At 44.3% G+C, this 12,358-nt stretch overlaps 1 protein-coding gene across 4 annotated transcripts in view; it reads right to left on the bottom strand.

Annotated features, from left to right (window-relative positions):
* The window catches only part of LOC147729330 (zinc finger protein 862-like), a 376,617-nt gene that overhangs the window by 306,748 nt on the left and 57,511 nt on the right, over positions 1–12,358 (bottom strand). For all 4 annotated transcript variants that reach the window (XR_015309189.1, XM_086959616.1, XM_086959615.1 and 1 more), the window contains exon 2: positions 8,934–9,058. Coding sequence is in view for 3 of the 4 variants with exons in the window: in XM_086959615.1 (XP_086815741.1) it covers positions 8,934–9,058 (125 nt within the window). In the remaining variant the exon portion in view is untranslated. The remainder of the gene's footprint in view (positions 1–8,933; positions 9,059–12,358) is intronic.

Below are 12,358 nucleotides of genomic sequence, written 5' to 3'. Positions count from 1 at the left end.
CTTATGCCCTGCCCTGTACTTCCTTGTATCTCATTGACTTTTCTTTTTTTTTTTTATTTATTTTTACTATCTTTCTTGGCTCTAACGTACCACTGTAATGGCCATATGTGACTGTCTGGTTTGTATGTACAATTCCCTTGAACCTGGTTGTCTCCAAATAAAGGTTTAAAAAAAAAATATATATATATATGTTAGGTCCAACAATATATGCATTATCAATTTCAAATAATCGCTTGTAGAAAAATATTGTAGATTGTCTTTAAGCAGAACATAAATGCTTAGTTACTTCTTCATGTAAACAAAGCAGGTTTCCTTTGAATGGACAGGGTTGTGTGCAATCTGAAAGTAACACCAGTTTGAGGCCCAGGGGAGTGGGTGGCTCCCCTGAAGCCCACATCAAGGTCCTTGTCCCTTCGGGTCACAGTGTAGGGGGCCTCACTTTCCTGTGTCCACAGCCATAGTCTAGGGCTGCGAGGACCAGAGGACGGTAGTCCCATCCCCTGGGCCACAAAACAATGGGAGAGGCCCCTGCTACTCTGGGTCTCACAGCCATACTCTAGCTCTGCAAGATACTAGAGAGGAGACCTCCCTTCCCAGGGCCTTGCAGATTGACCCACCACTATGAGGCCAGAGTAGTGTGAACAATTTTACACTAATCATTACCAGAGCACATAGTGCCTGTGGTGACTCATTGCTAGTGTGGAGTCCTCAGAAAATGTTTGTTGGAGCGTAGGGGGACTGAGTCGCCAGTGCATTTCAGGGGTTTCATTCTGAATCGCTCTTGTTAAAATGAGGCCGTCCAAAAAGATAACTCGTCTTGACCATGGCGCTACCCACATCTCCCAATAGGACTTTTGCTCAGCCCCCCCCATGGCTTCTGGGATGGCTTTCCCTCCACTGCTGACCCAGTTAATAGGGTCTTCCCCCTCAAAACACAGGGACATTAGCTACAAGGAGTGTACCCTGAATATTAGTTACCGCCAATGTGTCAAGTCTTGCCTCTGGTGTGCAGTCAGTGGCTTGGGAGCATTTCCCTCATCCTTTAGATATCATGGCTGCAACGAAAGTTAAGCCAGTCAGAGCCTCCGCCATCAAAGATATGCTGTAGACCTCAGGGCAGAGCGGAATCAGAGCCAGGAGACTATGAAGGAGACTTCCCAGCGGCACTACATCATTGCTGGATGCAGACCTGCAGGCACCTGCAACTAAGTTGGACATTCAAGCACTAACTGCAGCATTTGAAAAAGATATGACAGTTTGGCATCACAACATCGTCAGGGTGATTCTGAACCTTCACCATTCGGTTCAGTAAGTCGAGAACCACATGGATTCAACAGAAATTACATAGTTACCACCGCCCATGACAAAGCGCATCTAGCACTGAGATTCTTGCTGGAGTGGCACCACAAACACCTGAAGGACAAAGTAGAGGACCTGGAAAATCGTTCGAGAAGAAATAATATCACAGTGAGAGGAGCTCTGCGGGACAACGCCATGCCTGACTTGGAGGATTACATAAAAGCACTCTGTTTCCACAGCCTCCCAACTCCCCCACCCCAGCCTATTCGGCTGGACAGCACACATAGGGTGCTCTCATTCTTTCAGCAGCAGAACAACTTAAAGACGTGCTCCCTAGAGTCCATTACTTCAAAGACAAAGAAGCCATCTCTCTGTAGTCCACATACAGGAACTATTCATGGTCAGGGACTCTACCCTAACGATTTATCAGGATGCGTCGCTGTCCTCCCTGGCATGATGCAAGGGGTTTCCCCGGGTAACCACATATAATCTGTAGCGGAAATAGATCATGCAGATGGAGGTTTCCCTTTCTCTTCACCTTCAAAGGTAAGCAAACTGAAATATGGGAGGTGGCAGAAGCGTTGCCTATTCTGGCCATCGTGGATACATCAGAGCCCCTGGCAGTGGGACAGGTGCATGGGGGGGGGGGGGGGGGAGGAGGGCCCGACTGAAACTTGGTAACGAACCAATACTAACTGGGCATGCAAAGCGTGCCAAATGCAGTCGCAGCGGCTTGAAAGGGAAGAATGAACAGCCACAAACGACAAGGACTAAGAGATACCTGTCAGAAAGGTCCCATAAATGGTGCAAAGTTCTTACGGTGCAACCTGGCATCCCATGGAGGTTGGGGGCTCAGGTTTCCCACGCCCACATTTAAATGTAAATTCAGACTCCTGCTTCAATATACTCCCCAGAAGATTACAGGACACAGTCTACTGTCAGTGAAATTCGACCCCAGGTTTCCATAAGCATGTGGGGCACAATAATTACTGTCCAGAGTATGCCCTACCAGATAATTTTCGGCCCGCCATCCATGTAATTGGTGATTATAATATGATTTTGTTTAAGTACGTTTTCTTTCAGCTAGCTTTTGTTTAGTTCTTTTTGATGGTTCTAACGGCTTATACCATCTCTATATCAATCACACGCTTATATTAAATGGTCATCTCACCATTCAAGTCCGATGTACACAGGGCCTGATAGTGCCTACTTGAAGGAAAACACATGGAGCCAAACCGGAGCACTAGCTCTTTGAGAGACGCACCCCAGGTTGTCACAACCTCAATCACGCTAGTTATGTTAATTGTCCAGGGACTTAATGCTTCAATTGAGCGGAGAGCGTGGTTACAATGGGTCGAAACAAAATAGCCATGGCCATCCGTCAAGAAACCCATCTAATCGTCAGTGACATACCTCTGCAGCGTTCTTTTTGGTTCCCAACCCAATTCCATGCACCCACTACTACCAAAACAAAGGGCATGGCTATAAATTCTAGAAGGGGGCTGACTTCTGAGTTGGTCTCCGGGCATACTGACCAGGATGGGCAATGGTAAGGTAAGGTAAATTTATTATGCATGGATTGACCCCTTAGCCGCGGCTTCGCAGCAGTGCGATGGTTCCGCAAAATGGGCAGGCCGCGTCGGCCATTGCACGTTCGCAGCACCAGCGAGGTAGTGCTCGCGACTGCCAACGGCAGCAGGGAAGGGGTAAATTAAAAACGTTGCATTCAGAACATTAAAGGTAAATTTCTAAAATATTGCATTAAAAACCCAATTTAAGATAAAATACAAGGTTAAAAATGCTTTGGTTTTGAGTTTATAAGACATAAAATTGTTACAACTGTGTTAGCACTGCAGGGGCAGACATGAATGCCTGTATTAGGTCAATTATTGAAACTTTCTTGGTTATCCAGTGGTGTGGTCCAGTTCAACATCTATGACTCTCTGTAATACGTCTTGCAGCAGGTTTTTTCAGTCTCATTGCTGTCAGATCGAAGAATTTTGTAAGGCAGCAGTTTTGCTGCACTAAGGTTAGGCTAAAGCACAGCATCACTGCCTGCCTGCAGGACCTCACACAATGCTGGATAAATATTGGTTTTAACAGTGCCTTCCGAATTTCCTCCAGCTTCTTGCATATGCATATGATGTGGATCAGAGTCTCAGTGTCTTTCGCACACAGATCGCAGATCTGATCGCTCCCTCTTCCTTCCCACGGTGGCAATAGCGGGCTGATCGGACAGACTCCCAACCGAAGCCTTAGGAAATTTTCTTTGATCACAAGCTTAGATCCGACCTTGAGGTAGGGCTGAGATTTAAGAACTTTGACATTGTTAAGCACGACCGAACCATGAGCTCGCTTGGATACTGCTTTCTTATCCTCTATGACCGATAGGAGTCTTGTCGTTTTTGTGTCTAATTTTTTGGAAAACCAAGTGGCCCATTGGGGTGGTCCAGGCCTCTGTCAGGCCTCGGTCAGACCAAGAGCCTGCAAGGATTTCTAAAGGTAGTCATTAGCTGGCAACTTTCCAGTATGGGTCAGCTGATGCTAGAGCTAGATAGTTCAGGGACCCTGTGTCAGCAGCTCTGATTTTGTGCCAGCTCTTTAAAAAGGCGCCCTGCCTTTCTACTTCCTGTTTTTGAAGACCGAATTCCAGTCTTATTTGAGCAGGTGAAACAAGTTTGGGGAGTTGGAAAATCGCATAATGGGAGGTTGCAATTATGCAGTCGAGGATAGCAGCATCTCTTCTTGTCGTGGATTTTCTCCCATAGGTGACTGTTGGTTGTAGTCACGCTCGCAGGATTTTTAAAAAGGGGTCGAGTGTTTAGTTCGGAAGCAGTTTCTTCAGAGGTTTTAATGCCAAGCAGGTCATTACTCCCTTCCTTTTTAAGGATTCTAGCTGTGGCTTAAAAGAATTGTTTTTGTCAAAAAGCACGCCCAAGTATTTATAGGTTGTTACTTCCAGACATTTCCCGTCCAGGTACCAGCAAGGATTTGACTTCTTGTGGTGGTTTACCCCCATAACTTTAGATTTTTTGAAATGTACTTCTAAGGCGTTCCGGTGTGAAAAATGTTGGGTGGCATCTAGATGGTGCTGGAGACCTATCGGAGTTCTACTGATCAGCACTAGGTCGTCAGCATAAAGTAGGTTTGTCAGTGTCATGCCACCCAGCTTTGGGGCATGTGAGGAGCAAGCATCCAGTTCTGCCGGCAGGTCTGCCAGGAAGAGGCTAAAAAGCAATGGGGAGAGGACGCATACTGGCTTTAATCCCTTTGTGGTCATGATTATGTTTGAGACATGCTTTCCAGTGCCTAGTTTAATTCTTATCCATGTGTCGGTATGCAGCTGTATGAGTAGGTCTAGGAGGAGTGGAGGTATCCCCCATTCCTTCAGCTTTTGCCAGAGCCTGGATCGGTCAACATGGTCGAAGGCTGCTGAGTAATCTATAAAGCAAAGGTATAGGGAATATTTGCCTTGCTTTGCTGCATCCATGACCATGGTTAAGGCCATAATATTGGTTATGGTTCCTTGCCCTTAAGGGAAACCGGTTTGTGTTATTGGTATTATGTTGTTTCTTATGAACCAGACAACAAAGTCTTTGAGTACAATCCCTGCATAGTATTTTGCCTCAGTGTCTATCAAGGCTATCAGGCGATAGTTTGGATCAGATCTTGCTCCTTGCCTAAATATAGGACTGATGATTGAGCCTCTCCATGACTCTGGGATTGCTGTAGTTCTTAATGCCTGTCCTATTACTGGGACTAGTGCATTGCTCCCGAAGTCAAAGTCCTGTTTGTATAACAACGAAGGTATGCAGTTTGGGCCCAGTGCCCCTGCCAGTCTGCCTCTAGATATTTGCTTGCTTATTACTTCGACTAGAGTTTCTTTTTGCAGGTCTCCTGTACAAGATGGGCGGTTGTGACTTGAGGGGAGAGCTGTCTCTAGCCACGGTGGATTACACGGTTCGATGCCCACATCACTTAGGCGGTTGTAATTTCTTTCCACCCCAATTAGGTTTGTTGTGACAACGTTAATCGGTAAAGCCAGGGGGACTGCTGTTTCGGGTTCATGATCGTTGAAGTGTTTAAATAGTCTGTCCAGGTGCCTCCAGTGATATTGGAGTTGATCCCATGATGGTTGGAATGCTGCAATTAGTTTACTGATTGCCAGAATTTGGCACTGTTTTTCAGGTTAGCATCTTGTATAAGTTTCGCCCAAAGATCAATGTCCTTTGTTCTTTTTTTCTCCCATCTCTTTCGTTTTAATGAGGTCTTTAGCTCACTGAATGTTCGTTGCAGTCTCAAATTGTTGGGAGATTTGCGTTGTTGATTTAGAGTGCGATTTATAGTTTGCTCTAGTTTTTTTAGTGATCGGGCTATTTTGTGCGTCGATAGTTACAGCTGCCACTTTCTGTCGTTTTGATTCGTTGCTATGCGAGTATTTGTCTCCTAGAGTTTTGACAAATATTTCCCAGCTTTCTGTTGGTTGTGTTGAATTGACTTGACCTTGGTTATATAAAGCTTTGGCTCCTGCTGCTACTTCATCTATATTGTTGGAGTTGCACCTTATTCTTTTTAGGTTAGATGTTTCCTCCAGCAAGATGGAATTGCGGATTTCAAGGGTTTGGCTTGGTCTTATTTGAAGACTATTTTTGTGGGAGGTGGTCACTGAATGCGTTGCTACCGATCTTGAAGGTGGCTATTTTGTTAAACAAACTCAGAGTTGTGAAGGTGAAGTCTCTATGTGATGATATGGTGGTTGAGTGGTACGTGGCTACTGGTGGGCTGCCGTCCTTGAACCGTCCGTTCAAGGCGCTCATGTTTAGGTATTCCAGGCCCCTAAGTTAGTTCTTTGCAATCCTAGAAGGCTTGGAGGAGTATACCCTAAGAGGTGCATGTTGAAGTCGCCAGCCAGAATTATGAGGTCTGTTGATTCTTCTTCAATTACGCTCTGCAACTCCAATAGCAGCTCCTTCGCTGCCTTTGATTTTTGTTTTGGGTCCACGTAAATGTTTATTATTATAATGTCCTGTTTGGACTGATTAAGCTTGAGTGTTAACTTTGTGGCTAGGATGCCGCTTGGTGGTGTCAAATGTATGGTAACAGGGAGTAGCTCACCTATTTTGGGTATTGAGGCAAGAAGTTGTAAGCCCCCTGAGCAGCGGCCAAAGGCAGATACCTTTGTCGCAGGGAGTAAGTAGGAGGTGTAGCCTTGCAGGTCAAAGGGCTCATTTTCCCAGGTCTCTTGAAGCAGGATTATGTCAAAGGAGGTCAGGTATTTTATGAACTCTTGGTCTTGCTTTTTGGAGGCTAGGCCATTGATGTTCCATGCACATACCACAATTCCGTCGCGTTCTATTTGTGAAATCATTGCTGTGTCTAACGCCTGTCATTTTGGACATGCCGGTGTTATTTGCCGATGTATCCCAATCCAATTGTTAAGCGTTGAAGGGGACAACAAGTCTGGGAGGCCGTGGGTAGATTGTCAGATTTGCCTCAGTTGTTGTGCCTGGTGCTCTGCTTGTTGCTCCTTTCAAGACTGAGTAAAGTCGTCTGGAGTGAGTCGTTTACTTCTGCTTTAAGAAAAGGAGTTGGGAATAAGGGTTTTGGGATAGATTCCAGGCCTATCCCCCAGTTTAAAAGGCTGTCTCTTTCCCGAACGATACTACCTGCAACCTCGGTGGTTCGCCATTTTGTTCTAGTGGCTTCTGTTCAGTGACTGTTTGTTGACAGAAATTCTACTGATAATAAGTCAGTGGTTTGGATGGTTGCCAAGGTTGTGGTGAAATGTAAGAGCCGTAGAATATTCCCTCTATTCAGTGTGTCCACACGGTCTCTGGATTTACATTAAGGGTGAAATATTATTGTGTCTGTCCCTTCGGCCTTAGTTATGGCCTGGTCTTGTGTGTTATTGCTATGAACGAGAGGGTCTTGGTTTTTAGATGGTCTGCTTGTATTGATGTTTACACTATTAAGAAGGAACCCTTGATCAGGAAGATTTGCTGTGAATGTTTCAGAGTTGTGACTGTGATGAGAATTTTTCATGTGAACAGGTGAATTCCTGTCAGTGGAGTGTGCTTTGACGACTTTCTCGTGGGTATGACTTGATGATTGTTGGCAGTGGGTGGGATTTAGGGCAGACTGGGGAGCCTGCTTTTGGCATTGCATTCAGTCTACCCTTCCTTTGAGGGGAAATAACAATTTTATGTGGACTTCCTACCAAAATTAGCACAAAGTGCTAAAGCTAGATCATAATAGGAGGGGGCTTCAACTGCATCCTTAATCCCAAACTGGATAGGTCCTCCATCTGCCAAACATACCCAAAGGATCCCCATTCCTCCCCCGGGGCATAGAGGACCTACATCTAGAGGATGTGAGAAGGGAACAACAACACAGCAAATACAACTACACTTTCTACTCTAATAGATCACACACTCACATGGAATACTTCCTTAACTCTTGGGAGTTAAGACCGCAAATAGTCAACACCGGCAGACTCCTAATGTAACCAATGCATCAATCTGGATTTTTTGGGACATGGTGACCCAGAACGCGCAGACCCGTAACTCATGGATAATTAACAAAATATCCCTGAGGGATCCAATCGTGAAACACTGAATACAAGACACTCTAACCAACCATTTTCAGGGGAACGATAACAACGAAGTAAGTTGTAGTGCGCTCTAGGACACTGTGAAGGCTGTAATCGGGGAGAATTAATATCTCACACCATAACACTTGAGCTGCTACAGAAAACAGGAACTATAGGATAAGTTAAGAACCTTAGAAAGCAAAATATGTAGGACAATTTCCCTCACGCTTTCAAAGCTCTACACAGATTGAGAAGGGAGATGGAGCAGCTATTAATGCTGCAAAGAAATTACTACACATCAAGCTATCCTACTATGAAAAGGGTTACATGCTACTCGCTTATACACTCAGACCAGCCCGCAAAAACTCACATCTATAAAATTGTGGGCACACAAGCCGTCCCACACTACGACACCAAAAACATCCTTCGATGTTTTACTGCTTATTACAAATCACTGTTCACAGCTAAACAGCTACTGCTAGCTGCATACTAAGCAGTCTTCCAAACCCTGCTAACGGAGGCTTATTGATTCCCGCTAGAAGATGAGATGTTTGCCAAAGAGATCCAAACAGCCATACGCAACCCACAAATCCTCACTGAGCAGCTTTAATTACATTCTGAAACAAGAAACAGTCACTGACACGAATCCCATTTAACACTATTGTAGAAAGAAAGGCTGGTGGCACTGAAGACCCTTACCTAATTCTGGAAACAACCTCCCACCCTACTGAGATCTGTTTGATGGGAAAAAGTAAGGTCAATCTATGTGCTTGAGAGGCTAACAAAGTTGCTGCACGATTGGATGGATACTTTTGAAGCCATTTGGCTTCACTAATGTCGACAGACTATTGGCAACTGACCCCCGTCAGGTAATGAAGCTCAAAATGAGAGGACGCCATGGGTGGAGTCCCTCCTAGCCAGTGTAAGGGATGGAGAACTGGTGTACAGGTGTGTATACCAATCAGTCACAATTCTAGGCCAGAACCACAAGAAACAACTGTCTCTGGTAGTAAAACATGGGTCGATGCATACAGGGGCCCCTTACCACTGCTGGTCATACTCCTGCTCTCGCTGCGGCGAGCACACCTCTGTCTTGATGGCCACACTGTCCTCCATCGAAGAAGGAGGATGAGAAGAAAGAGGTTCTTTGGCATCTTCATTCATGGTGCTCTACGAGACATAAAACACAAAAACCTCATCATTGACAATTTCAACCAGAAAACAAAATCTTTGGCAATGGGAAAGGTATTTCTTTTCAAGTGAGACAAAAACCCCATACACTGCGGTCTACTTACCGGGTAGGCTAACCTGATCTACGCTTCTTATTAAAATCCCTTTGATGGCTGCATGAATGCATTTTAATATTTCTAACTGGTCATCCTATTTATTAGATTGGACACTACTAACTTCAACAACTGTGACCAGTATTACCTTTGCTTCCATGCTTTTTAAAAGCATCACACTTCCATAAATAAAGCAATTTATAAACTGCACACACTCCACATAAACAAGAGCATAAGATTTATAAGTTAGGGGTCAATGGGAAAGGATGGACTTCAGAACCCTCAATTACAGATAGCATAAGATGAGAGTGCAGTGCCCGGATGAATAGGAACTAAAGACATTTAATTTAATAATATATGGACACCTTCTAATTTTAATGGGTCTTATAAACAGTAGGAAAAATACAGATTGAGTTATAAAAAAAAAACAGATTACATATTTGAGAGAAAAGAGAATCCCCAAAAGATCGAACACCAGGTAGAGGGTACAGTGCATAACAAAACATACTGTGCTTTGGATAATATGGTATTCAGTCCCCTTTCTACCACACCAACATACACGCAGGTGAGACACGGTTGCCATCAAGTACATTCTAGTAACACTAAGTATGCAGTTCCTCATGGCGGATAAAAACGAGAGGTGGAGGAAGGGGATCCTCCTTGTCGGAACTGGAGTCCTTACAAACCCAGCAAGCTAGGTGTTATGCTACATCATATTGACCTGCTTCTCGTCGGTTCGGCGCTGCAATACCCGACGGGCACTCGTAAAGGGGCTCTTTAGCTCCACGCCTCACACTGATCCACGCCTTACACTGATCCACGCCTCACACTGCTGCACGCCTCACACTGCTGCACGCCTCACACTGCTGCACGCCTCACACTGATGCACGACTCACACTGCTGCACGACTCACACTGCTGCACGCCTCACACTGCACGGCACCACTTTACTGGCACTCCCTCCTCCCGGGACTGCGCCAAATCCACGCCTTCCCCCAGTTTACGAAATCACTAAAAACATGGCTTTTCTCTCAGGCCTACACCTAGTCCCCTCCTTCCGCCTCTGTCAATACTCCTCTGCCTTAGCGCCAAGAAACCGCTGGTGAACGTGCGCTCAACAAATAATTTTAACATATCATCACTAATAGAAACAGGGTCAGAGTAAACAAACTGTGTGTGAGAAGGAGAGAGACAATTTTTAGCAACTTGCAAAGTGACAAGAGTTTTGCGTAATGCTAGCGAGTGATAAAGAATGTGCTGGGGAGGTATCATAATACCTTGTTCTTTCATGATGATATTTTATCTATTGATGACTGTGTAGAGGAGCACGACATTTTGAAAAGGGTGTTGGGCAGAATAAAGTAAACGGGTTTCTCTGTGGCAAAAAAAAAAACAGATACGTTTTATATCAGGATTCTGCCGTAAATTATTTAGGTCAGGTGATCTCAGATGAGGCGATCGGGATGGTAGTGGTATAAAAGGATAAAGAAAAAGTTTGTTTATTTTGGGGCTAAAGGTTTGTGATGAACTTACCTAACTAAGATGGTTGAGGAATGGATTGAAAAGAGTTGTCCTATTATTTGAGAGACATAACTAGAAAAGGCTTTTCTGGTGATAAAAAGGGAGATCAGTAAAGACACTCCCAAGCCACAATACACAAGATGTAAGTCAGTGGGTAGGGTTTAGGTAAGTTTTGCCCAAATTGTGGATGATAAGGAGATAGTGCAGTGATTGCTGTTGCTTCTATGGCATTTAGAAGTGTTGAGCAAAACCAAAATACAATTTGTGATTGAGAGGTGAGTGTTTGGTTGCTGCTGGAACAATGTTCATCTCAAATTATTTTTGTGGGTTATTCTATTCAAGTTTGGGGAATGATCAGTAACCCTTGGTCCAATTCTTTATTTGTAAAGGTTCAAAAAATGTCAACACCTAGGATTCAGGTTGGCTAACTTGAATTTTGAAATGTGATAGCTGCCTTGGTTGAAAAACAAGCCGACAAACTGTTCTCCATCCCTAGAGGCTGATAAGTTTGTAGGTTCTGCAAATTTCCAGAAATAATTTCCAGTGTTATCAGCTTCTGTAGAAGCCATAAATAACCTAAAATATGGTAAAACCGTGCAGAAAGTTATGGGAAGCAGAGGACAATGAAAGAAAAGCATCCTTAGAGGGTTGCCAGGGGTGTCTTTGTGTAATGAGATTTTTAAGTGGTTTTGACAGATAGGAGTTTAGCTTTCTATTGTGGAAGACAAATTGAGTTGATGTGAAACTGTGATTACCCTGACATTTTGAGAGGCAAATTGATCGGTGTGGGCCATCATGGGTAACATGGGAGCAGGAAGTTATATGGTAGCGAACGATGGATCAGTAAATGGAAGAAGCTGGTTCAAAATTGAATGTAGAATGCAGATAGCAAAAAAGCTAAAATGGCCCAAAGAGTCTCTTTTGAGAATATGTCAGAGAAACTATGACGCAAACCTGGTCAGGATATTTTGGGATCTTTTGAAGTATTATCTGAGGGTCAGCAGTTTATCCCTAACATGGTGGACTATACTTATAAATGGGTGTGCTATAGGAAGCTGCGATTGGTAATGGAAAGTTTTATGCAGAAAGCAGTGCTAGAGCAACATACGCCAGTGTTGCTCAGAGGTGTTGGGAGAGATGTGTGACTTTTTGAGAAGTAGAGGAGTTGTTCATCGGAATACGGTCAAATTACATTCTCGAAAGGATTAATAATGTTGGCAAGGATGGTGTACAGATGGCATTTGTGGGGAAGGCTGGAGGAAGAGTGTTTAGAGCATTTGAGCCCATAGAATGTTACCCGATACCGAATTATTCCAAGTGTTGCTCCGGAGTAAACACAGAGTGATTTTCTCCAAGAGAGAGAGCACAGAGTGCGCTAATATAAAAGTTACTATAAACAGAGTAATACTGTTAATCAGTAAGCGTTGCAAAGTGGGTAGTGAGTTTGTGTCGCGAAATCCTTCAAGGATGCGAATGGGTTTAATCTTTTGAGCCTGTGAGGTTTGTCGGTCAAGGGGCACTTTGTGAACTTGGAGCAAGGTTGGTAGGTTGGGAAGTAAGTTGGAGAATGAGGTTGAAGTTCTGGTGCACTGTTTATGCAGGCCACCACAAATGAGTTTGAAAGAACAGACATTGTTGCTCTAGGAAGGTGTGCTGACCTGCAGGGT

The sequence above is a fragment of the Lissotriton vulgaris genome, chromosome 2_2, assembly GCF_964263255.1.
Source record: "Lissotriton vulgaris chromosome 2_2, aLisVul1.2, whole genome shotgun sequence".
Taxonomy (NCBI): domain Eukaryota; kingdom Metazoa; phylum Chordata; class Amphibia; order Caudata; family Salamandridae; genus Lissotriton; species Lissotriton vulgaris.
This window is presented reverse-complemented; position numbering and strand designations above follow the sequence as displayed.